General features: G+C 37.6%; 1 protein-coding gene across 1 annotated transcript in view; it reads left to right on the top strand.

The window, feature by feature from the left end:
- Nucleotides 1-27,720, top strand: part of RSRC1 (arginine and serine rich coiled-coil 1) — a 357,359-nt gene that overhangs the window by 165,255 nt on the left and 164,384 nt on the right. Inside the window, exon 5 of the mRNA XM_081086755.1 lies at nt 17,758-17,794. Within this exon, the coding sequence (XP_080942881.1) occupies nt 17,758-17,794 (37 nt within the window). The remainder of the gene's footprint in view (nt 1-17,757; nt 17,795-27,720) is intronic.

Below are 27,720 nucleotides of genomic sequence, written 5' to 3' on the forward strand. Positions count from 1 at the left end.
CATCATAATTTTTTTATTTTTTTTACATCATAATTTTTAATGGCGACATGATTTTCTGTTTGATGGATATTGTCATATTTTATTTCAGAGTTTGCCATTATTGGGTATTTACTTTGTTCCCAGGTTTTTGTCTTTTTTTTGTTTTTTGTTTTATTAAATACAATGTAGTGATTAATATGGAAGTAGAATTTTCAGGTCAAATGCTTTATGTGTGTTATTGAGAAATTTTAACATTTTCAAATTGCTCTGTGGAATACTTGTATTATTTCTTTAGCATCTGAGGGTACCTGATTCCCCACACCTTTTCCTACACTGGATATATAATCACTCATTTTCATCTTTGCTTGTCTGCTAGGTAGAAAATGGGATTTAGTTTTATCTTGCAGATCTGTATCTATAATATTTCTCTGAATGTTCATTAGCAGATTTTTCTTTTTGTGAATATTTTGAGAATTCATGAGAGTTGATCATTAAGGGTCAGTTATTCATTTTTACTTAAATCCTCACCCCTTTGCAGCCTCCTTCCCAATCATGGTTCCAATTAAGGAGTAGGAGAATACTGTAAAATTTTGTTTCATTGTTAAAGTTATACTTTTTAGAGATTGACAGTAATAAATTCTCTCCATCAAAATTTGGACAATGAACTCAGGCTGCCAGGTTTCCAAACTGCCTTTTACCAGCTGAGGGGTTAACTGTGGTATCTACTTAACCTCTAAACCTCAGTTATTGAATCTACATATAATATCGATAATAATTTTGTCTTTATAATAAAGTTATAAGGATTAAATGAATTCATTTTTGTAAAGCACTCACTACATTGACTGTTGCATACTGTTAACGTTTCTTCAGAGGTGGAATCTCAAAGAAGGTTAGTTTATTAGATATATATGATGAAAGATTTAAGTGTTAGGAAATGCAGAGAGATCTTTAGGAAATGGCAAATAGTTTGACTTGGGCAAGAATCTTGAATTTTATGCTGAGGAGTTTATTTTCATTCACTATGCAAAGAAAAATTTTAGTAGTTTTATTTCCTACCACTATTAGGTGGTCACCTGATTAACATCACACCTTAATTTTTTGTTTCTGGATACAGTATCACTGTAGTTACATAGGAAAACATCAGAAGGAAGAGAAAAAAATACCAAAATCCTATTTAATAAAGAGATAATATGCAAATTGACCATCACTCCAACACACAAGATGGCCAGCAGGGGAGGGCAGTTGGGGGCGACCAGGCCAGCGGGGGAGGACAGATAGGGTCAGCCAGGCTTGCAGAGGAGGGCAGTTAGGGGTGACCAGGCCAGCAGGGGAGGGCAGTTAGGGGCAATCGGGCTGGCAGGGGAGCAGTTAGGCATCAATTAGGCTGCCAGGGGAGTGGTTAGGGGGTGATCAGGCTGGCACGCAGAAGCAGTTAGGGGCAATCAGGCAGGCAGGCGAGTGGTTGGGAGCCAGCAGTCCTGGATTGTGAGGGATGTCCGACTACCCGTTCAGGCCCGATCAACGGGCAGTCGGACATCCCTTTAGGGGTCCCAGATTGGAGAGGGTACAGGCTGGGCTGAGGGACACACACCCCCTCATGCACAAATTTCGTGCACTGGGCCTCTAGTACTTTAATAATTGAAGAATTGAGTAATCAATTTTTGAGTTGTAGAAAGTTTGCTATTTTTAGGAAAAATATACATGTTGCATTTTTTCTCATTATATTTGCTACCTTCTATTTGGGATTGTTGATTCTCCATTGCATATTAGATAGATACTGCTTTTATGAAGTTGTTGGAACATAATTTTTATGATTATGGACTTTCTTGAAAGTAGAAATGTATTTTTAATTGTATTTAAATTTAAATTATAAACAATGTTTCTTTATATTTAAATATAAATTTGTATTTATACTTAATAAAAATATAATAAATATATAAATTTAAATTATTTAGATTTAAGTACTGAGGATGAAATATGCTAGCTTATTCTTTTAAAAAAATTAAATTTATTGTGGAGATATTAGTTAATAGGATCATATAGGTTTCAAGTGTACATTTTTATGATACATGATCTGTATATTGTATGCCCACTACTCAAAGTCAAATTCATCTTCCGTCCCCATATATTTGACCCCTTTATCATTTACAGACTCCCGAACTCCCTTCCCTCAGGTAACCACCTATAGTTGTCTAGGTCTGTGTTTCAAGTTTTATATCCCACATATGAGTGAAATCATATGGTTATTATATTTTCTGACTTATTGAATCTCAGTCCTCCAAGTGAAATAAACCACCTCATATTCATAAATGACACTTAAATCAGTGATAGTTATTCTTTTTTCACATTCCAGTTTTGGTTCTTTTAGAAAAAAAAATCAGAAATAATCCAAATGTCCAACAATAATGAGTAATTTAACTTATTGTTACATCTGTGAGCAGAATAGTATGATAGTATGTAAACAGTAAAATTATTATATGTAAATATATTTAATAACACCAGAAAAGCTGTTTTTAAGTAGTAAAAAAAAATTTAAGCTACATAACAGAAATCAATGATGGTCTCATTTTTGTAAGAAAAAAAAAAGTACATTTATGTGAATGCATAAAAATGTAGGGAAAACCTAAAATATGTTGAGGTATTATCTTTGGCTGGTGGGATTTCAGGTGATTTTTATTTTCTTAGAACCAGACATAATTTTGAAATTTTCAGGGCCCCTGCTATTCCATATGGCACCTTTTCAGATACTAGCAAAAACCGTCCCTTCATCCTGTGGCTGCAGTACCGCAACAGGATGCACTGCTTTGTCAGGGCGTATAGCTTTTATCTTCCACTGCCTGGTTAGGTTTTCCTTTCTTTTTTCTTTTTTTCTCTCCATAATGAACAACATGCACAATTGTACATGATGGCCCTGAAAACTTACATAATAAAAATTATTTAAAATTACAGACTAAAAGTAACATGACCTTTTAATGCATCTACTCTGGGCAGGCTACTCTTCTTACTTGACCTCTGCAAGTGACCTTTGAGCCTACTCTTCCTGCCTATTCTTTTCTACTTACCCACTCTGCTCAGATGCAATCAATCCTTCAGGATGCAGGTAAAATTACCCTCCTCTTTGAAATATTTTTCAACCACTCTAACACATATGGCCATTTCATCTTCTTCTGAACTTCTCTTGAACTAGGTTAAGAACATGGATTGAAGGGATCAGTGGTGAATGGGTTGCATCTTACCTACTAACTCCAAATGACTGGCACTGACTACTTAGAGCACAGTGTTAAGATGCTTGAGCTGCAACTGGAAAGAAGATTGTCACTGATTAGGAATGTTAGTCCTGCATGTGGGAAATAACAGATAGGTAGCATGTTCTCATTCACTTTCCCTGCCTGGCTTGGACATGAAGTCTTCCATGCATTAGTCTTAATTTGACAACACTGTCTTAAATATCTGAGGTATAGATACCATATCTTAATACTTTTTGTTGATGATATTTATGTTTTTGTTATTATTATTTTTTTTCTTTTTTTAAAAAAAAAATATGGAACGCTTCACGAATTTGCGTGTCATCCTTGTGCAGGGGCCATGCTAGTCTTCTCTGTATCGTTCCAATTTTAGTATATGTGCTGCCGAAGCAAGCACTGTTATTGTTATTATTATCCATTCCAAATTTTTCATTTAACTAGGTGCTCAATAAATCCTATCTAATAAAAGAGAAACATGGTAATTGATGTACGACCGCTACCCTTCCCATTGGCTAATCAGGGCGATATGCAAATTAACTGTCAGCCAAGATGGCGGCCGGCAGCCAGGCAGCTTGAAACTAACATGAGGCTTGCTTGCTTCAGTGACGGAGGACTCCAACGTTCCCCGCCTGCCGCTGCAGGCCTCTGAGCTGGCTGTTTGAAACATAGTTACAAATATAGAAGCTAAACAAAACCCCAGAAACCAGCTTTCAGCTAGCCGGGATCTCAGACCTGGAGTTGATACAGAGTTTTGATTGTAGAACCTAAACAAACCAGATACCTGCTTTCAGGAGCGGAGGCCTAAGAGCTGGAGCCTCAAAGCTAAAGCTGGCTCAGAATAAAAAAAAAAAGAAAAGAAAAAAAGGAGCAGTTGGGAGCTTCAGTCCCAGCCTGAAAACAGCCCTCAGCCCCTCACCCAGACTGCCCAGGCACCCCAGTGAGGACCCCCACCCTGAAGGGTGTGTGACCAGCTGCAAACAGCCATCATCCTCTCATCCAGGCTGGCCAGGCACCCAAGCGGGGACGCCCACACTGATCCAGGACACCCTTCAGGGCAAACCAGCTGGCCCCGACCCGTGCACCAGGCCTCTAACCTATATAGTAAAAGGGTAATATGCTTCCCACCACCGGGATCAGCAGAGCAGCGAGGCCTCCCAGCACCGGGATCAGCGTGACAGGGGGCAGCGCCCAAACCCTCCCACCCCACGGGCCCTGCTCTGTGTATGACGGGGTAGAGCCATAACCTCCCCATCGGCCCTGCCCTGAGTGTGAGAGTGGCGGCACCCCAACCCCGATTGGCCCTGCTCTGTGGGTGATAGAGGGCGGCGCCCCAACCCCCCCACTCCACGGGCCCTGCTCTGTGTGTGATGGGGTAGAGCCATAACCTCCCCATCGGCCCTGCCCTGAGTGTGACAGTGGCGGCGCCCCAACCCCCCCCCACTCCACGGGCCCTGCTCTGTGTGTGATGGGGTAGAGCCATAACCTCCCCATCGGCCCTGCCCAGAGTGTGACAGTGGCGGCGCCCCAACCCCCTGATCGGCCCTGCTCTGTGGGTGATAGAGGGCGGCACCCCAACCCCCTGATCCGCCCTGCTCTGTCCGTGACAGGGGGGAGCTCCCCAACCCCCTGATGGGCCCTGCTCTGTGCGTGACAAGGGGGAGCTCCCCAACCCCCTGATCGGCCCTGCTCTGTGCGTGACAGGGGGCAGCGCCCCAACCCCCTGATTGGCCCTGCTCTGTGCGTGACAGGGGGTGGCACCGCAACCTCCCCATCGACCCTGCCTTGAGTGTGACGGGGCGGTGCCCCAACCCCCCAATCGGCCCTACCCTGAGCGTGACTGAGGGTGGCATTGCAACCTCCCAATCCACCCTGCTCTGTGCATGACAGGGCGCGGCGCCCCAATTCCCCAATCGGCCCTGCTCTGAGCCCGACCAGGGGCTGCACCTAGGGATTAGGCCTGCCCTCTGCCAACCGGGAGCAGGCCTAAGCCAGCAGGTCGTTATCTCCCGAGGGGTCCCAGACTGCGAGAGGGCACAGGCCGGGCTGAGGTACCCCCCTCCCCCCCCCCCCGAGTGCACAAATTTTTGTGCACCGGGCCTCTAGTATATTTATATTGCTTTTTCTTCATTCTTGATGTTCCAAGTCTCTTTCTGGAATAATTTTCCTTGTGTCTGAAGCATTTCTTTAGCAATTCTTTTAGATCAGATCGACAAGTGATGAATTATCTTTTTTTTTTTTCATCTGAAACTGTTATCTAGAGCACAGCTTAAAAATTTTTGAAATCTCATTTCTTTCCTTTGTAGACCCTTTATGTGAACTCCAGAGCCTGTTTACTGGAATGACTGTAAATGGCTTACCTTGATACATACCAAATTAAGTCTTCAGCTTCCCATTGGAATACAATCAGTGTGTATCATAAGTCCTCAACTGCTTAATATGGCTAATTTAAACTTGTCCCAATATAGTAGATGCTCACGAATACTGGTAAAACTAACTAAAGAATCTTAAAAAGAGAATAGCCCATGTGAAATTCAGTAATCATGGTACACTTGTCTGTAAATGGTATATAAGTTCTAGAATAGAATATCTGTAATAATAAAAACATAATATCCTAATTAGACTGGACAGCCTAACGACCTTCTGGACGTCATTCTGGACATCCTTCCAGATGAAGCAGCGGCAGCAGGAGCCGAGGCAGAGATAGTTAGGGGCGATTAGGCAGGCAGGTGAGCAGTTAGGGGCGATCAGGCAGGTAGGCAAGTGGTTAGGGGCGATCAGGCACACAGGCAGAGGTAGTTAGGGGCAATCAGACAGGCAGGTAGAGGGGATAGGGGTGATCAGGCAGGCAGGCAAGTGGTTAGGGGCGATCAGACAGGCAGGCAGAGAGGTTAGGGGTGATCAGACAGAGGGATGTCCGACTGCCGGTTTAGGCCTGATCCCTGCGGGCCTAAACCGGCAGTGTTGTAAATAGTAATCAGTTAGATAAAAAACTACTCATAAAATAATACAAACATCTAAACACTATATTATGAACCAGGGTAACATAAGAATATATATTGAGAGCCACTAATTTGCAAGATATTCTCCAATCAGGAGAAAAATGCTGAGTATTCTAACCAAACCAGGTACATTACAACTGGGAATTCCACGAATATCTTTTTGGAACTTAGAATTAATACTCTGTATTTTTCTTATTGGGGTTAAAATGTAAAAAAAAAGAAAAATAGGAAATTGAGATAACTGTTTTTTCTTCTTTTTTCAACATACTTTATTATTCTGCCTCCTTTCAGAGATCGGAATATGAAAGAGAATGTGCTTATGTCAGGATATTTTTATTGGATGTTAGCATTGGGCCAAGCTCTTCATATGTATTTTTATTTGAAAAGTAGACTGACTTTCGTTTATAGGTATTACAGTTGAAACGTGGTTACAAAAGCTAACATCTATAAAGGGATTTCTTTATTTTGGAAATTGAATATGGTCAATTGGTCCAGTAATAGCCTGTCACATTGCACCAGTATTTATTGAGTGACTTATGTATATATGTGCTGATTTTTTCAATCTCTGACTTGAATTTAAGAATGAAAGAATTAGAGAAAATATATAACTTGACAAAGTTATTTAGTAAGTAGTAGAGTTGAATTTGAACCTAGGTTTTTCTTAGGTTTATATATTACAGAAATCTTACATTAATAACATTTTATTCTTTTTAAAAATATATTTTTATTGATTTTTTTACAGAGAGGAAGGGAGAGGGATAGTTTGAAACATCGATGTGAGAGAAACATCAATCAGCTGCCTCCTGCTCACCCCCTACTGGGGATGTGCCTACAACCAAGGTGCATGACCTCGGCCGAAATCGAACCTGGGACCCTTCAGTCAGCAGGCCGACGCTCTACCAGGGGTCCTCAAACTACGGCCCACGGCCGCATGCGGCCCGCCGAAAACATTTATCCGGCCCGCCGGGTGTTTTTGCCACCGCTGCCTGTCCTGCTTAGCAGCCAACTTGTCCTGGGCCCGCAGTGCGCATGTGTGGAATGTCTGAGGGACAGTGAACTGGCCCCCTCTTTAAAAAGTTTGAGGACCTCGTATCCACTGAGCCAAACCGGTTAGGGCACATTTTATTCTTTTTTTTAAACATTTTAAAAAATATATATCTTTACTGATTTCAGAGGGAAAGAGAGATAGAAGCATCAATGATGAGAGAGAATCATTGATTGGCTGCTTCCTGCACATCCCCTACTGGGGATCAAGCCTGCAACCTAGGCATGTGCCCTTGACCAGAATCGAACCTGGGACCCTTCAGTCCACAGGCTGACGCTCTGTCCACTGAGCCAAACTAGTTAGGGCATAACATTTTATTCTTAATAAAAAAAAAAGGTCTTATACATGTAAAATGTATCAATTATTATTTGATACTACACTTGATCTTAGCCAAAAGACAGAGAAGCGATTAATTATTATTTGAGATGGGAGATATAGGAACCTTATAACTCAAGCTTTTAAAAACATTGACTGCCATTATGTAAAAAACAAAATGTAGATTTTTGCTTTATGAAAGAGGATATAAAATTAATTGTGATGTTATCTCTATAGCTGTAGAAAACTACAACATAGTAATCTTTTAAAACTGAGTGATATGCTTTGTTTATGACAAAAAATCTGTAGAATTGTGTACTGTTGTAGGAGTTACTCTATTTTTTATAATTACTGTCTATGTAAATTGTATATGGAATAATAAACATACATTACTAATTACAAATATATTTAAGTTTTTATTTCTTAAAGACTTGGTCCATGAAATGATATTTTGATGTGATAGCAGTTAGTTGCTTGCATTATGGTTTCTGAGTATTTTATAACTTAACACTACTGGATTTTTGGCCAGCTCTATGAAATGGCTTTGGTTTATATTTATTTTGTTACTTTTCTACTCCCAATCCAAAAAAAGTTACTTTTCTTTTGGATGTCTTTTGTTTATTTAATTTGTTTTAAAATAGTACTTTTATAAGTAAATCTATATTATATTTTGGATTGATATAATAGGGAATGATGAGAACAATCATGTACTTTTACTGGGAGAAGCAAGTAATTAAAATTTTTTTTTCTAAGCTAATATTTTGACAAGTGTGAATGCAAAATGCATTTATTGAGAGTAAAGAAGAATGCCATCATCAGAAGGAATAGGGTTGGATTTTTTTGTTTTGTTGTTTTCAAAATAAATGCCATTATTGACTGTGGCTTCCTGACCTGGTTCCCTTGTACCATTTAAAACCTGAGTGATCATTTTAGTATAATATTGCTAACATCTTTTTTAAAAAGTTGAATCCTTCCTAGTAAGACTAGATCTTAAATATATTATTCTATTATTTTATTTTATTTTTTTATTTATTAAGAGGATATAAGCTTTATCATAGCAAGTTTCTGGATTTACAGCATGCTTCCTTTGGCAAAATAATGAAATCTGTTTGCCACAAAGGTAAATTAGTATCTTTATTTTAATTTTTTTTCTTGGCCTCCTCTGATATGATTGATGCATCGTGTCTCCCTGCTGGAAGGAGATCTAATATTGAAGGAGACAGGTGCCACAAGGTTTATTTAGGACAACCTCTGTCAGTTTCAAAATGTCTGCCTCATATATGTTGAGCTCCTGCATTTCCTGCTTTAGAGCCTTGTGTTATGCCAACATTACTATCTGTGCTGCCTCAACTACAAATTGGATGAACAGCCCATGACACTTTTTCAATATTATTACATTAAACCAAGTGGATTTTGATTGATAACCTAATATTCAACTAATGCAAAACATCAATCATGGCAAGTATATTAATTATTTAATATTGCAGTCTAATTCAGAAATCGATGTGCTGCATGAGAGGAAGGGAAACTCATGGTTCCCAGAAGATTTAAGACAGGGAATGATTAAAAAAAAGACCTGCTGTACTCCTGTGTGTTAGTTCGATACAAATCTTTATTCATTTGCCAATAATCTCTTCCCATTTTCCACTTCAGGACCATTTTATCAGTTTTGAGACCTATAATTGAATTAAGTCTGCTTTCAGCACAGGGCAAAAGGAGTTGCACAAATATTGATGAAGTCATGACAGGGACAACCCAAGAGACCGACCACTAAAGAGGACAGGCCTTTAAAGAGGACCATTTGTTGCAAGATCCCTCTGTCAGTGTCTTGGATCTTGCCTCTCTATTTTTAAAAATGTATTAAGACTTTTGGAACCACTATTAAGACTTCTATATTTATATATCTATTGTAATGACATATTTCTAAAGCACATTGCCATTTGTGGTGTACCTTCATGTACATTATCTTGCTGCTTTTTTCACTGTAACCTTAATGTGTTAGGTAAGGCAGGTTTTACAGAATACACACATTATAGAAGAATAATTTGGGCTTTGGAGAAGTTGGCTTATTACCCAAGTTCTTGCAACTATTTTGTCAGGGCTTAAATTTGAGTGTGGGTCTTCTGTTTCTAGAACCAGGATTATATATCATGCTGTCCTGAATAATATTTATGTACTCATGATGCTTTTCTTTATCTGTGTTGTTTTGAGATGGCCACCCTTTCTGTGTTTCTGCCCAAAGTAAAACTAAAGAAAACTGATTTCCTTGGAGAACTTGTTGAAAATTTGGTGTCCCAAACTATGATACTTATCTAAGCTTTATGAATATACAAACCTGCTGGATATAAGTGAAAATTTCTTAATGTATTGTATCTTTTACTAGAATGTCCTCCTTTTTATATCTCAAAAAATATTTTTGGGGGGATGGGAAGTGGCTTAAATATACTTTATCATTAAATTACCACCCCAGCTTTCTTTTGGTTCCTGTTTACCTTGTTATATCTTGTACTATCTTTTGTCTGGAAACCTTTCTGAATTTTTTTTGTTTTGTGGATTTTTTTGTATATGAGACATTGCTGAATTTTGTTTTTTACCCAATCTGAAAATCTTCTGTGGCATTTTAACTCCAGATTATTATGGGTGAATTTTCTTTAGTTTTCTTTTTAATCATTGATTCTTTAGATTACAATAATTACTATGTTCTATGCCACCCTTTATTATTTATCTTGTTGCTTTTTCCTGAATTTATTTCTCATCTTAATGCATTATATTTTTCAGAATTTTGTTCAAATAGTGTCTTTGTGTGGGTAATTTTATGCTGAAATTTGTTTTCTATCAATTTAAATAATAGTTTATTTAGCTGTATATAATTCATGCTCACAGTCCTTTTCCTTAAGAATATTATTTTTATTGAGTTTAGAGAGGAAGGGAGAGGAAGTGAGAGATAGAAACATCAAGGATGAGAGAGAATCATTGATCGCTGCCTCCTTCACGCCCCCTACTAGGGATGGAGCCTTTAACCTGGGCATATGACCTGACCGGGAATCGAACTATGACCTTCTGGTTCATAGGTCAATGCTCAACCGCTGAGCCACACCACCTGGCCTCTTTTCCTTTAACATTTACTTTCTCTTAGAAGTTAATACTTTCTTGTTCAGCATTAGTATTGAGAAGTCTGATGTCAGTGTTATTCTTCCTTTATGGAGGGGTATGTTTTTTCTTTCTGGATGCTTTTAGACTTTTATCTTGATCTATAATAGTGTCATTACTCTTATATTATGCTTTGCTGTGTATTTTTCCTTAATTATCCTGTTCACTATTCTATTTAACCTTTCAATGTAATGTTTGAATATTTCTGTATCTGGGAAATATTTGTCATTTCTTCAAATGTGTTTGTTTTTTTCTTCTAAAGTGTCTCTGCTTTCCTTCTAGGTTTTCCATTGCATAGATGTTTGCACATCTACTCTGTTCTTAATTTTATCTCTTATTTGTTCTATTTTTTTCATCTCTTTCTTATGCTTTCTGGGAGAATTCTTGTACCCAGTGTTCCAGCTCACTAATTCATTCTCAGTCTGTAGCTATTTTGCTTTCAATTCATTCTGTGAGTTTTTTCAAACTATTGTTTACATTTAATTTCTAAAAATCTTTCTTTTCAATATGTTATTATATCAGTATTATATATTTGCTCAGTGTGTTCTGTTTTCTCTGGATGAGGTTGCTCCATTGGTTATTTTTTTCCAATGTTTACATACTTCAGAGATCTTAAATTTTTTTTTTATAGACTTCGCTTTCACTTCTTACAACATTAGCTGCCTTGGATAGTAATTTTAATCTAAGGAGGGGCATAAAAGTCTGGGTTCTGGCTGATGCTCCTCCAAGTTAATTTAAAAATTATAGAGTCCAAAGCCTGGCCTCAGTCAACTATTTTTTAATTTTTAACATTTATCTTTATTGTTGAAAGTATTACAGATGTCTCCATTTCTTCCCCATTGACCGTCCTCCTTCACCCCATACCCAGCTACTTTTTCCATTGTGTCCTACTCCATCAAAAACAATACAACTTATAAACAAGGATGTATAGAAAAAGCCACATCAAGACTGGTAGGAAGGGCGAGGCACCAAAAAGGCTGGCCCTGCTCTCACAGGCAGTGGCTGAGATTCTCAGCTGCAACAGTTCCCTTAAAGATATGTGGGATCTCTACTATATCCAGGCCCCTCAGCCCAGAGTACAGAGCCATGAAGATGCTGTGAAAATCAGCAGGATTCTGTACACCAGGGAGAGAGAGGATTCTGCTAAAGACACAGGCACCCTTTTAAAGAGCCATGCACAAAATCCTTTTTTGCAACCACTTACCATGGGCTCCAGAGGAGGGAGGGTGGAGTGGAATATAGTCACATGAGGAGAGACTGGGGTTATTGGCTTTGGGGAGACAGCTGAAAGGACAGCCACCAGGATTCCTGAGTTGAGTTTCTCTCTTCACACTACCTACACCTTCTTTCTTGGGTGGAACAATCTCTTTCATATGGCATCAGCCTGGAGAAATGCAATAGCTCTACCCTCTGGATTCCCTGTTGCCTTACCCTATAGAGCTTGTGCCCTACTAAGGAGTCAGGTACCTGGCCTGGGCTGTAGAGAGGTTTGGGAAAACTCTAAGGGAGTGCCAATGACTGAATTGTGTGGCTATGAGGCAAGGGCCATTCCTCCCACTTTACTGTGAAACTGACTGGTGTCTTACCCTTGCAGGAGATATGCTAGCCCCACCCTTTGGGCTCCTGGCAGACCCACCCTCCCTACTCTTGGTGGCTCTGCCCTGCTGAGATCTGGGCAGAAACTAGGACAGACTGAGTTGTATGGGTCTAGGATGGGGGCCTTTTCTTCCATGCATGCCCTACCAGTACAGAGTTCTCCCTTTTACAAGGCCAAATCTTGGTCTATTAGGGCCTAATGAACTGTGCTGGTCTCATCCTGACCACTACCTGACACCCTACCCCGCCACAAAGGTCTGCAAGCACCCAGTGGGTAGCAGCTAGACTTGATATACCCTGGAACATTTGCTAAGTGGCCTCAGCCCAGCCCTGGCATCGAGTTTGAACCTGTGTCACCCTGGTGAACACCACTTACCTCTACCTGGTGACTTACTGAGAACCTACCTCATGTGACTCAAGTACTGCCAGAGGCTCTTTCAGTGACTGAGCCTAAGGTAGCTGGCAGACACAGGAGAGGCAGATCTCGGTTTCTTGGGACTTTTGCTGACCGGCCTTGGTGCTAGAAAACGCCGGTCTTGGTGTACAGTTTGTTCCTTCCCACACACCCAGGCAGGCCCAACAGAGACAGCCACAAACTGGGGCTCACCTTGTGGCTCCAAACAGGTTGCTCAGGGCCAGTCACAGGCAGCTTCTAAATTGGCCTGTACCAGAGCCCCTCCCAAGAGGCCCCAGAACAAACATACCTAGTGACCAGCTTTAGACAGCATCATAGCAGGATTTAATTAGCTTCACAAGTGGCATCGCCAAAAGGAGATCTAATCAGGCACTGGACTCTGCTGAGGCAAAATCTACTTAGTGTGGTCAGCATCTGCACAGCAGCTCATGCACTGTGGTTGGGGTCGATCTCAGAGTCAGCCAGCCTGAGTGTCGACCCTAAACACAAAGAAGCCAATAACAATCAATACTCAATTACAACAGGAGGGCCCACATAATGCACACAAGGGACATTCCTGGAGCACCCAGCACAGTTGATCAAGGGGACTTTGCCACTGGTCCCACAGGGCACCTCCTTCATAAGGTCATCCTATGAGAACCACCTAATACATAAAAACAAAAACAAAGAGGCAGCCAAAATGGGTAGACATGCTCCAAATGAAAGAATAGGAGAAATCTCCAGAAAAAGAGGTATATGAAATGGAGGCAAGAAATTTATCAGATATAGAGTTCAAAGTAACGGTTATGAGGATGCTCAGGGAACTTAGTGAAAACTACAAAAGCATGAAAAGGGACATAGAAACCATGAAAAAGAACCAATTGGAAATGACGAATGCTATTTCTGACATCAAGAATAAACTGGAAAAAATTAAAAAGTAGGTTGGATGAAGCAGAGAATAAAATTCGTGATTTAGAAGACAAGGTAGAAAAAACACCCAATAAGAGCAGCAAAAAGAAAGAAGAATTAAAAAGAATGAGGATAGTTTAAAGATTAAGGATAGTTTAACAACATCCACATCTGGAGAAGAGAAGGAGCAAGCAATAGAGAACCTATTTGAAGAAATAATGACCAAAAACTTCCCTAACCTGGTGAAGGAAAAAATATACACAGGTTCAGGAAACAGAGTTCCCAAACAAGATGAACCCAAAGAGGCCCACACCAAGGTACATCATAATTAAAATGGCAAAGTTAAAGACAAAGAGACAATATTAAAAGCAGCACAAGAAAGATAGTTACCTACAATGGAGCTCCTATAAGATTTTTAGCTGATTTCTCAACAGAAACATTTTGAGCCAGAAGGAATTGTCATGAAATATTCAAAGTGATGAAAAGGAAGGACCTATAATCCAGATTACTTTACACAGCAAAGCTATCCATTACATAAGGGGTAAAACCCATGTGCTGTATATACATTTGTAATTATGTATAAAGTAAAACCGTTTTAAACTGTAAAAATTTTTTCAGTGTGTTTTCTGGAATTTTGCCACAACATACTGGCTTTGTTTTTATTTATCTTCCTGTCCAGTTATTGGCTTCAGATTCGTGTAAAGTCCCCCTCGACCTTTCCAAAAAAATAAATGTTAAGTCTTGAAAAGAATATAATAAAATTGTTGGAGAAATAAAGAGTTTTCCAGACAAGAAAAAACTTAATGAGTTCATTGCTACCAAACCAGTAATACAAGAAATGTTAAAGGGTCTTCTTGAAGAAGAAAGAAAAATAGGAACATAATTAAAAAAATAAAATGGCAATACATATGTATCATCAATAATCACTTTAAATGTAAATGGCCTAAATGTTCCAATCAAAAGATATAGGGTAGCTGAATGCATAGGAAAACAAGACCCATATATATGCTGTTGACAAAAGATCCACTCAGAACAAAAGATTCACATAGACTGAAAGTTAAAGGATAGAAAAAGATATTTCATGCAAATAAAAATTTAAAAAAGCTGAAGTAGCAACACGTATATCTGACAAAATATCACTATCTGACAGTAGTGAGTGAAGCCAGGTTACTAGTCTGTTATGCTGCTATTGTCATTTTCCATGTGATGTAGCTTTGGAAATAAAGCAGAGGGAATGAGTAAACAGGAGTGTAGTAAGATACCGTTCATTTTAAGAAGGGGTTTGACATGATCAAGCTTACATTTTAGAAAGATTTTGCTGTATTATAGAGAGTGAATTGATGTGGTGCAAGGCAGGACCCATTTTTAACCATTAGGATGTTTTGTAGTAATCTGGGAGAGAAAAGATGAGACCAGTACTCTCTCTTAGTAACATCAGAGAGAAAACAAAAGACCTAAAATAAGGTAGTACCTGTGAAGATAAAAGTGATTAAATCTGTATGGTAATTAAGGATGTTGAATAGCCAAGTCCCTGTGATTGAGTACATTTGTTTACAACTGGTAGTGAAAAAAGGCTTGTGTCAAGGATGCTTCCTAGTTTTCTTTCAGGCATACCATTCTAAAAGCATATTTCCTAAGTATCACTTAATTTAAAGAATCACTTTGAAGTATAGCAAAGCAATAGCCTAGCCAATCTTTTCTTATTTTTAGGAATAGTTTGTTGTCCTTGATTCCAAAATGCAAACAGCTCAGAGAATTGATTTTCCTTAATTTTGTGGTAAACTCAGTTTACATCAAAACCTACCCTGAAATGAAGCTACTTATAGCCTTTGTTTATCTCATTCTGTGGAATATTCATGTTTCTTTTAGAATTAATGTGTATGATGATGAGATGCTGCTTCGAGTCATGCTGTCAGTGTTGCATGACATATAGTATATATACCTTATTACCTTTCTAAACTCCCAACTATTCTGATGAAGCATGTCTAGCCCCAGTGATTTCAGATTATTAATTAAGGACTTGTACTTTGCATCTGAACATTTTTTTTAATATTGTAATATTATTTTCTAATAAGAACCATTATGTGACAGTGTAGCCATGGGGGAAAATGATGTAGATGTGTATTATATAGAGCAGACTCCAAGATAGATTGCCAAGTGAAGGTACCAAAAACAGTGCTTATAGTATGTTTCTGTTTGGGTTTAATAAAAAATAAAATTTAAAAAAAAACGTGAAGGAAGAAATACACATGTACATACATATAGAATTTTTTTAGAAAGACAAAGATAATATTAGTGATTGAGAATTGGGAGTCAGTGATAAGAGGAAGACAATTTCACTGTTGTGTGCACATACACATATTGCACTGTCAGATGTTTCACTATATACATTATTCTTTTTGTTTATATTTCAGATTACACAGATGATCATATGAGAATGTCCTTGCAAAAATTTGAAATTCTGTTTGCCTTCCAGATCCATTAAATGCATTATTTTGTAATAATAATGTTAAAAATAATTATTTATGTAGCTATTAGCCTTTTCTGACACCTTGTTTTTAATTTATGCCTATCATTTATCATTAGGGCATCCAGAGAATGAGTTTTAGAAATCCTTACATTTTAAATGTTGAATACATGGTATGGTTAAGATTGCCAGAAACAGAAAGAAGAGAGAGAATGGCTAAAGATAAGTGCTTTGCTAATCAGTAGATGTTGAAATTTATTCCCAATATGTCAGACTGGGCAGTGAGAGCAAAGGTTGGGAGCCATGGGTTTGAAGGGAAATTTGGAAAGATTGAAAGATAGACAAAGGAAACAGAGAAGTATATAGGCAAAGAAAATTGAAATCAGAAATAAAGAGGAAAGAAAGAAAGGACCCTTCAGAGAAAGAAGAGGTATGGGGAAAAGATTAAACACCGTGAATGCAACACTGTTTTGGTTGTTGAATTTCCATGAATATTTTCTGCAATGTGATAGAAGTATAATTTCATGTTAAAAAATAAGGGTTGGGTTTTTTTGTTTTGTTTTTGTTTTTTTGTTTGTTATATATTTTATTGATTTTTTACAGAGAGGAAGGGAGAGGGATAGAGAGTTAGAAACATCGATGAGAGAGAAACATCGATCAGCTGCCTCCTGCACACTCCCTACTGGGGATGTGCCCGCAACCAAGGTACATGCCCTTGACCGGAATCGAACCTGGGACCCTTGAGTCCGCAGGCCGACACTCTATCCACTGAGCCAAACCGGTTAGGGCAGGGTTGGTGTTTTTGATGGAATTAAAATACTACTTGATCAGGGTGAGAAAAGCCAAAAAAAATTTGTCACTAATTAATTAGTATCCTCTGAAATCGGGATTAAAAAATTTAGCTATTTGCCACATTTCACCAAGTATATATTTAAATTATGTTTGCTACTTGCACAGGTATTTTTATTTTTAATTCCATCAGCAGTGTTCTGTTTAAGTGAAGAGCAAGAAATTAAATACTGAAAATATGATATCTGATGTTTATATTTTTTTGGTGATTCTTTGTTTTTTAATATTTCAGTAGTCTTAGATCCTGATTTGTAGTGTGAACTAAGTTAATAAAATTAATATCAACAAAAATTTGTTAAAATTTACTGTTTAACTATGAAATTATGAGCATATTATTTAGGAGCATATTCTTTAATAAAAATGCAACCATTACTGGACGGATATTTGATAAAGCAAATATAGTAAAATGTCAATGTAGGATCTGTATTGTGGATAGAACCTGTATGTTTGAACATTTTCATAATAAAAGTTGGAGAAAACAAACTAATGAGAGAAAACTAATGTGAAATAAATAGTAAATTAATAGTAAAATAATAATATACTTCTTTTTGTTGTGTGTTAACTTTGAAAAATCTGAAACATTCTTTTTGTTAGTGGAATACCAATTTAGTGGAAATACTAGTAGATATACATTACTTATCTGTTTCTTTTTGATGTAAATTGTTTTGTCATTAAAAATAGTGTTATATGAACATTAGTAAAGATATATGAAAAACTTCTAAGGATTTATAAAATAGTTTTGAGGTAAATATAAATTATAGCAGACAAGGGTTTAGCAAATATTTAGAACTTTTATTCTTCTATTTTAGGGAATCTGGAAACATCAAAGCTGGATTAGAACATCTGGTAAGTTCTAATTTTCTCTTGAACATTTGCATCATCTTTGATATCTGCATTCCAAATGAACACTTTTGAATGAGCTTTGAATACCTTTTATTGAGAAAGTCAACCATTTCCCAAAGGGTCAGCTTACTGCTATTATGTGAAGGCACTTACATTTTCATTTATCTTGTCATTTCAAGGGAATTTAAATTTTTTTAGATTACTTTTTTTTTGATGTAGAGATGAAATAAAACGGATGACAATCCTTGGATTGATGATTGCTTTAATTATAAACAAAAATTGGTGTAGAATTTTTGGCATATCTTGATCTGACAAAGACAAGCTTGTGTTTTAAGAAAAACACAATCAAATATTGCATGCATAAATATGGTATGTTTTAGCAATTTAACGGCTTTGAAAGAAGTGCACAGCTTTGTTTTTCCTAATGTCTTTGCTTTATGAATAATGCATTGGTTTAAACTACATTCAGCTTAGAACGTAAAATAATTGAGATGCAAAATTTTTGGTTTAAGTAAACATTTTTAAAGCATAAGTGAAATTTAAACTGACTTTACATTAAAATATGTCCATTAATCAAAAAATTGGAAAAACTGTTGTATTGTAACAGGTCCAAAATTCATTGAGTTTACCACAATGAGTGTTGTTCATTACAACATTAAGTACTTCATTTAAACAGAACATTACAAAGTCATGCTCTGGTTTCTGGTCAAATCCAAATGTTGAATAATTAATGAGAGATTCTTTTGTAAATACAATCTAAGTACTTTTTTAATGCAAGACCTCATTCGTATATCATATTGTAGCTTTGTTAACGATTAATGTGCTTTTGGTCTTCTAAAAAAAACAAACAGTAATAAGAGGCAGATTCATTTTGAGTTATAGTAGAGAGTTGTAAGGGATTTTTGGTTTTCCTTTCAATAGCTAAACAAACTAAGGAAACAGATTTTTGAAAAATTACAGGTAATTATTAAAGCAGGATATAATAACCTTGTTAGAAAATTTGAACTATATATTTGTCCAGATTAGAAGTAAATAAATAAAATTGTTATTCTCATTATTAAAAATGATGTCCCAAGTCCTTGTTAATTACTTCATAGTGGCACATATATTTAGGATATGTAGACATCAGAATAAAAATATTTATCTGCCTTGGCTCAGTGGATAGAGCATCGGCCTGCAGACTGAAAGGTCCCAGGTTTGACTCTGGTCAAGGGCATGTAACTTGGTTGCAGGCACATCCCCAGTAGGAGGTGTTCAGGAGGCAGCTGATTGATGTTTCTCTCTCATCGATGTTTCTAACCCTCTATCCTTCTCCCTTCTGTAAAAAATCAATAAAATATATTCGGGCCCTAACTGGTTTGGCTCAGTGGATAGAGCGTTGGCCTGTGGACTGAAGGGTCCTGGGTTCGATTCCAGTCAAAGGCATGTACCTTGGTTGTGGGTGCATCCCCAGTAGGGGGTGTGCAGGAGGCAGCTGATTGATGTTTCTCTCTCATCGATGTTTCTAACTCTCTATCCCTCTCCCTTCCTCTCTGTAAAAAATCAAAATATATTTTAAAAATATATATGAATATATATATTCGGGGGGAAAAAATGTTAATCTAAGACATCATGTTTCAGTATCAGTTGAGGGTTTATAACAAGGAAGAACATCTTCCACAGTGTCAAATTGAGCTCTTATAGATTATTTCTCATTTAGATTTCTCTTATAGATTATTTATTTAAAAGACATATTTACTTGGTTCATATTCCTAAGTAAATAATAATAATTTAAATTTTTTTAGTTTATATTTTATATTTTTTATACTCACTAGTATGATCTCATTTTCAGTGACTATTTTATTTATTTATACTCATAATCTTCTGCAGTGGTTTTCTAACTGTGCCTTGGGCTGCCAATAAGGCTCCTCAAAGCATTTGGCACTCCAGACTTCCTCTGCTCACTCTAACCAGAGTAGTTCCACTTTTAGTTATTTTGTAAAATTTTAAACTTTAAAAATAAGATTTCATCTGAAGAAAGAGTTCTCCAACTAAAAATATTTAAAAACCTTTGATGAAGCTTAGCCACTTATTAAAGTCACGAGCAATTGTTTGTTAATTATTCTTTTCTATTCTTGAACCTAAGTTATATTTCATTTTTATCAATGTCGTATACATCAAATATATTTCAAACATAATGCATTTTTGGAATGAGAGAGCCTGGATTAGTACAACAGGTAATGGGGGGAGGGCGAGGAGTAGATTTTAATGTATTTTATTTAAGTAGTTCAAGAACTCTGTAACTTATAAAATTTACTCAGCTCTGAATTATTAGCAATAATATGACTATATAGCTGTATAACATAATACCACACACATATATACATATATATATATATATATATATATATATATATATATATATTGCTTTGTGCACTCATAATATTCAGAAAACTCAGTGATATTCTTGCTAACAATCTGAGAAGGAAGTGAACTCAAGAATTTATTGATTGAGCATTAATGAAACCTGTCTGTCTAGCAGTTATGGGCTCCTTTGGTGTGTGTCTCTCCACTTTCCAACTGAGCAGATACTCATAGCCCTTGCTATCTAGCACAAATAACCCGTCTTTGAATTGACTGTATAGCCAAATACAATTAGAAGTATAACTTCTAATAGATTGATTTTATGAAATACATGGTATAAAATTAAAATGAGAAGAGCATTCCACACATTGGAATAATTTCTTCATTATGTAGCCTTTATCTTTTCAAATTTATTTTGTTCTATCATTCCTTTATTTCTATGTTGCCTACTTTTCTTGGGAGCTGTCCAGCATGTTATTCTTAGCTTAATCCTATATAATAAAGAGCTAATATGCTAATGGTCGTGACACCCTCATGCCATAACAACTATTCAGCAGGAGGCTGCGTGCGCTGCAGGGCGGAGCTGTGGCATTGCTCTGGAGATGGGGCGGAAGCAGGGAGGCGCCCGGAGGAGGTGAGACCATCCCATGGTGGGGAGGGCGGGGGTGAGAGCCCGTAGTGCCCTCTCACCAGTCCTTCACCACCCACTGCTCGCACTCAGTGCATGCGCCGCCAAGAAGCAGCACTTGAAACTCCGCAGCAGGTGGGAGGCTTCCACACTCTCCTTTAGCGCCATGATGGGGCGGAGCCACTGCGTTGCTCTGGAGACGGGGCGGAAGCAGGGAGGCGCCCAGAGGAAGTGGGACCAGCCTGAGGTGACTCGCAAGACCGAGGGCAGGGCTTGAAGTGGCCAGAGAAGGCCAGAAGGGTTGGGGATAGGGCCAGGTGTGCTCGAGCTCTGGATGGAGAAGTTAGGGTCTCAAGGCGGGGCATGCGCGGGTGGGCGGGGCTGCACAATTTCGTGTGTCCGGTCACTAGTATACTTATAATAGACTATCCAGTACCTTGTTATTTTTCTCTTCACAAACTTGTCTACTACCCATAAAACCTACGTCTGTTTAAAGTTCTAGAGCAGGGGTGGGCAAACTTTTTGACTCGAGGGCCACAATGGGTTCTTAAACTGGACTGGAGGGCTGGAACAAAAGCATGGATGGAGTGTTTGTGTGAACTAATATAAATTCAAAGTAAACATCATTACATAAAAGGGTACGGCCTTTTTTTTTTTTTTAGTTTTATTCATTTCAAACGGGCCGGATCCGGCCCGCGGGCCGTAGTTTGCCCACGGCTGTTCTAGACAGAGCCTGTGAAGGTTGGTGCCCATTGTCCACTGATGATTCTTGCCTGATAATTGCAAAATGGCGATTTTCCAATTCTTCTGATTCTAATCCTTCTGCTCTTCCCATATTTAGCAGGCAGCAGTCTACTGTAAGGAGAGCCTACCCAACTTTCTTTATTCATCTATATATTGTGAACAAGGACTTACAGATTTTTATTTTACTAAATAGGTTACTATTAATTACTTTCCTTATTTATTTTGATGCTCAAGTTGTCCCAGATTTTTCCTAGGGAGTTTACTTTCAAGATGGCTTCTAGTCCTTTTGATATACCCCAACTTTTTTTTTTAAGTGCTTTCTTACATGCTGTTACACTATATTCTAGGCTTTTCTTGTTCCTTCCCTGTCCCTGTCTTCTGCTTCAGCAGCAGATTTTATCTCTATTTTCCAAGACTGTTTGCTATTCAAAACATCTTTGAAAGGTAGTTCTGAATGAACAAAGGATGATGGCTAATGGAAGATGTATAGAATGTTATGGAATATTATCTCTGAAGTTGTTGTTATTATCATTATTATTATTAAATTTGGAAGGTTTGAGTTTTTGTTCTAGTGTCTACCTTTGTATTTATATCTTTTATAATGCTTTTAATCCCCGTTATTTATACTTAACCTTTTATATGGCATCCTTGACTCCCATCTGTTACCTTTAATAGCTGATGCTTCTATTGTACTTTTCCTTACTTCTTTTCCTCATATTTCTTCTCTTTTTATTCTTGCTACTTTGTTAGAATATACGTATACATATATCCTTCATTCTTCAACCCATGCTGTCACCTTGTTTTAGAATCAATTCTAAAATTAAATTTATTAAATATTGACATCAGTTCGTTTGCTGATACTTACCCACTTATTTCCTGTTTGTATAAAACTCATCCACTAATGTATTCCTCAGAAAAGACCCCTGTGTACAGTATTCCCTGATATCTTGCACATTCCAGGCTGTTTTTCTGTGGTCTTGTCACTTGAATGACAGGTTGACTAGACATGAAATGCTTGGCTTACAGTCTCTTTTGTGACTTTCTGAAAAAGTATTCTGTGGATATCTCTGGTATCAGCCTTATTTTTTTACCCTTGTAGAGAATGTATTACTTTCTTTTTGCTTGAGGCATTGCCATTTTTTATTGTCCTTTTTTTTTTTTTTTAACTAGGGTAATTCTTGAAGTTGATTGTTTTTGACTAATTTTGCTGTTTTTTTTTCTCATATGTTGACTTAATTTTTCTCATTCCCAGAAATAGTTTTCATGGATTATAGTGTTAAATATTAGTTCTGTTCCTTTTGTTTTCTTCTTCAGGACTCCAGTTACACACACACACACACACACACACACTCTATCCTATGTAATAAAAGGCTAATATGCAAATCAACTGAAGGGTGGAATGACTGGTCACTATGACGCACACTGATCACCAGGGGGCAGATGCTCAATGCAGGAGCTGCCCCGTGGTGGTCAGTGCACTCCCACAGTGAGTGCCGCTCAGCCAGAAGCTGGGCTCATGGCTGGCGAGCTCAGTGGTAGTGTTTGGAGCCTCTCCTGCCTACTGTGGCAGTCAGACATCCCTTAAGGGCTCCTGGACTGTGAGAGGGCACAGGCCAGGCTGAGGGACCCCCACCCCTTGAGGGCACGAATTTCGTGCACTGGGCCTCTCGTATAATTGTATATATACTAAGTGTACAAGTTAATAATGCAGATTTTTTTCAGTAGATTGAGTTACACATATGTTGATATGTATGTGATTTGATATATATGCTATTTTGTTGTATTGACAGCAAGCTTCAAAACTTAATATGTCAAATTTGCTGAAGGTGTTAACATCACAGATATTTTTACACTTAAAAATGTCGAATTCCGTGCCAATAAAAGAGCATTTGCTGGAAGTTTTAATTCATTATTTTATTTTGAAGAAAAAGTTATCATATACTTTGGGAAGCTTATGGTGAACATGCTCCATTTCAAGATACTTGTGAACGCTGGTTTAAACGCTTTAAAAGTGATGATTTTGCTGTGAAAGACAAAGAACGTCCAGGTCAACCGAAAAAGTTTGAAGACCAACAATTACAAGCATTATTGGATGAAGATGCGTGTCAGACTCAAAAACAACTTGCAGAAAGATTAAACGTTGCTCAGCAAACAATTTTCGATCGTTTACAAGCAATGAAAGATTTTAAAGGAAGGAAAATGGGTGCCACATCAACTGAACGAAAGACAAATAGAAAACTGAAAAGTCATCAGTAAAATGTTGCTTCACCGGCACAAAAGAAAGTTTTTTTGCAACGAATTGTAACTGGCGATGAAAAGTGGATTTATTTTGAGAATCCTAAACCCACAAAATCATGGGTTGACCCAGGTCAACCATCAACATCGACTGCAAGGCCAGATTGCTTCAGAAAGAAGACAATGCTCTGCGTCTGGTGGGATCAGGAAGATGTGGTGTATTATGAACTTCTAAAACCAGGTGAAACCGTTAATACTGATCACTCCCAACAACAAATAATCAGTTTGAATCACGCTTTCATTGTGAATCGACCAGAATGTGCCAGAAGACATGGCAAAGTAATTTTGCTTCACGATGACGCACCATCACACACATCAAAAACAGTTAAGACACATTAAAACAGTGGTTCTCAACCTTCCTAATGCCGCAACTCTTTAATACAGTTCCTCATGTTGTGGTGGCCCCCAACCATAAAATTATTTTCATTGCTACTTCATAACTGTAATTTTGCTACTGTTATGAATCGAATGTAAATATCTGATATGCAGGATGGTCTTAGGCGACCCCTCTGAAAGGGTCGTTTGACCCACAAAGGGGTCGTGACCCGCAGGTTGAGAACCGTTGAATTAAAAGATCTTGCCTTGGAAGTATTAACCCACCCACTGTATTCACCAGACCTTGCTCCTTCAGATTACCACTTGTTCTGATCGATGGCACTTTCTGAGCAGTACTTCAAAACATACGAAGAAGTGGAAAATTTGTTTTCTGAATGGTTTGCCTCAAAACAAGAAAAGTTCTATTGGGACAGTATCCACAAATTACCTGAAAGTTGGGGGAAATGTGTAGCTAGCGGTGGACATTACTTTGAATAAAGCACTTTTGATGTTTCTCTTGAAATTATCATGTTTTCTTTGATTACGAAATCCGCCATTATTAACCAGTACACCTGATATATAAAGCCTTTCTTTACTCATCTTCTATTTCAGCGCCTTTTTCTCTTACTCCTTTTACTACTTCACTTTGTTTTCATTCTCTCAGTCGTTTTCCTGATTTTATTTTTATTTTCATTCAAATTTATATTTCCTTGAACACCTTATAATTTGTTTTTACTTTTTGAATAGCTGATTCTAGGTTTTCTTCTTGTTATTCATCTGAATGAGTTTTTTCCTTTATGGTTGGTTTTGGGGAGAGAATTTTTATCTATTGAAATTTTTATTTGCATTTTTTGATTACTTTTTACAGTGACTTTATATGGGGATGATTCTCTCTCCCCTCTCCCCTCTCCCCTCTCCCCTCTCCCCTTTCCCCTTTCCCCTTTCCCCTTTCCCCTCTTTCAATCCTTCTTTCTTTCCCTTCCTTCCATCCCTCCCTGCCTTCCTTTTTAAAATCATAGACATTTTTTAGATGGGGTTTCTAGGTAGGGTGCCCTCTTCTGCAGTTCGAGGAAGGGCAGTTTCTTTAATTGATGATGGTAGCAGAAGCAGGGACAAAGGGGTGGCATATCTTGTGTTTTTCTTTAGCTGTTTGTTTCTTCTTTCTTTTTATTAGCATGTATTTTATTTGTCTGATTTCCTCTCAGAATTAATGCTTCCTGAGGCTACCATTTCTGATCCCACTCACTTTCAAACTTCTTCCCTCTAGCTGGTGCTGTGGTAACACCAATTTGATACCAATGTTTACTATTTTGGCAGTTAGTGTTGTAGTACTTTGTTTTCCTAGGGGTGATTTTGTTTGTGTTTCCAGAGATTAACCCTATTAGGTTGAGCTATATAAAAAAAGTCACTTTTAGGTCAGAATACTTTATTGGGGTTGTTTCTGGGTTAAAAGAACCGCTGTGCCATGCCCCCTTTGGCAGGGGATGAGATGACTTGTCCTGATCAGTATGAGGTTTCTAAAGCTTCCCTCATTCTCTTTTCTGAAAAGTCAAATAATTGGAAATGGGTTGGGGTTAGGGGGACAACGTGATCTAGGTAAGTGCTTCTTTGTCTTCAACATGCATATGAGTCGCCTGAGGATATTGTTTAAACACTGGTTCTGATTCTCTGGGTCTGGAATGGGCCTTGGGATTCTGCATTTAGCAAACTTTCATGTGAGACTAATGCTGCTGGTCCAGCGACCACCAGGAAGAAAAGTACATTGAAGGGCATTGACTTTAACGATACGTGTCCAATGAACAGCCTTCTGCTTCTAATGAAGAATCTAGATGTTTCTCTCATGTACTCATTAAATACGATTCTGCAACCTATAAATGATTGGTTGAGTATTCATAAACCCAGAGGGACAGACACTCCACAGGTTTATACAGGGGCAAAAAGTTCATTGTTTATTCTGTAAGAGTAACAGGACAATTATTTTCTGTATTTTGGTTCCAAATGTTAAGTTGTATATTTATGGGATGAAGCTGGACACCAGGACTAAAAATAACTCATTCAGCCTTAGGTGTAAAATTAAATAAGTGATAATAAACCCCTTAGTAAAAAGGATTACAAGTATTTACAACTTTAAGTGGGATTTGCTTTCTATTAATAGTTGAATAACAAAAGAACTCTGGAGCCATACCTGTGGGTTTTTTTCTCCCCACAGAGGTCTCATATATTGTATAACATTGAGAGTGAAGACCCACTTGTCCTTGTGGTCAGACAACACAGTCTGACCATTTTAAGTGTTGAAAAGCAACTGTCATTAATAGCTTGTTTAGCCCATCAGTGGTTTGTAGATAGAGTTGCTGCTTGCCAGAAATGTAGGCAGGCCCATTGATATTACATACTCATCAATAACTCTACATACAGGATTTAATAAAAGCACTTTCCTCTTTGTTTTAGGTTATTTTGCATAGAACTTGCAAATAAAAGTGCTGCATTTCAGTTTACAGACTAATAATTTTATTTACCACAAGTATAATCAAAGTAAAAATACTATTGTCATACTTTTGAGAATTTGCTTAACAGAGCATGAGCTATAAAATGCAAACAAAGGTTATGAACCCTATTCTAAAGTCACTTGTCTTTCATCTGTTGTATTTTTAAATGTATGTTTTATTGTAAATGTAAAGGAATATGTGACATTTAAATATGTCCCCACTGTATTCAGAAAAAAATGTTTTTGACATTTGTCCAAATGAGTTTGAGAATATAATTTTCTCAAAATACACTGACATTACTCGTATCCTCCATATATTTATTAAACACTGATGAAAAATGTTTATCACCTCATATACTGTTTAAGGACTTCAACAGAATAGATCTATCTCCTCCCAACATTTTAATTATTTTTTCTCTCCTAAGTCAATATATATTTGAGGTTGAGGGTAAATGTGCATATTAAAAGAGATGTTTTTCTCAAGCTGTGATATGAGATAAAACAGCATGAAGTGTTTCTTTTTTCTAGAAAATCAGTTCCGTAAATCTTTCTCTATTTTCTTTTAACAAACAAGTGTGTCCTATGAATGTGTGCAAATTAAAATACCTTTAATGTGGATTAAATGTCAGTGTCATATTGCTTTCATGTTTTCTTAGGCAGTTATAGGTTCTCAGTCTGGGACCAGCTCTCACGAGAGACTGTGGTGCGATTGTCAGTGATCCATTTGTCTTACATGTTTTGATCAGTTACAAGTATATGACCCAGTCATCCAAACAGCATGAATTTGGGCCCTTTTTCTACTTCCCTCCATTTCCTCTCTTCCAAAGAAAGGTCTGTTTGTTGCATTTTTAAGACATAGTGATGTCAGAAAGAAATTGTGGCCAGTTAGCTTAAAAAACACATAACACAAATACGATGTCAGGCAATTTTCATGAAATATTTAATCTCAGATTCTTGTTTAATCTAGATAAAATTTATTTTCTGACTTTTATGCACAGGTGCTTGTTAAAGTTTTATAAAGTAAAACCAAAGAAGAGCATTAAATAACCCCACCCCACCCCATGACTCAGGAGTCTGAAAGTCAAACCTTTAAACCACCAGAGTAATTGAATATTTTAT

The sequence above is a fragment of the Myotis nattereri genome (assembly GCF_964212035.1).
Source record: "Myotis nattereri genome assembly, chromosome: 3".
NCBI classification, from domain to species: Eukaryota; Metazoa; Chordata; class Mammalia; order Chiroptera; family Vespertilionidae; genus Myotis; species Myotis nattereri.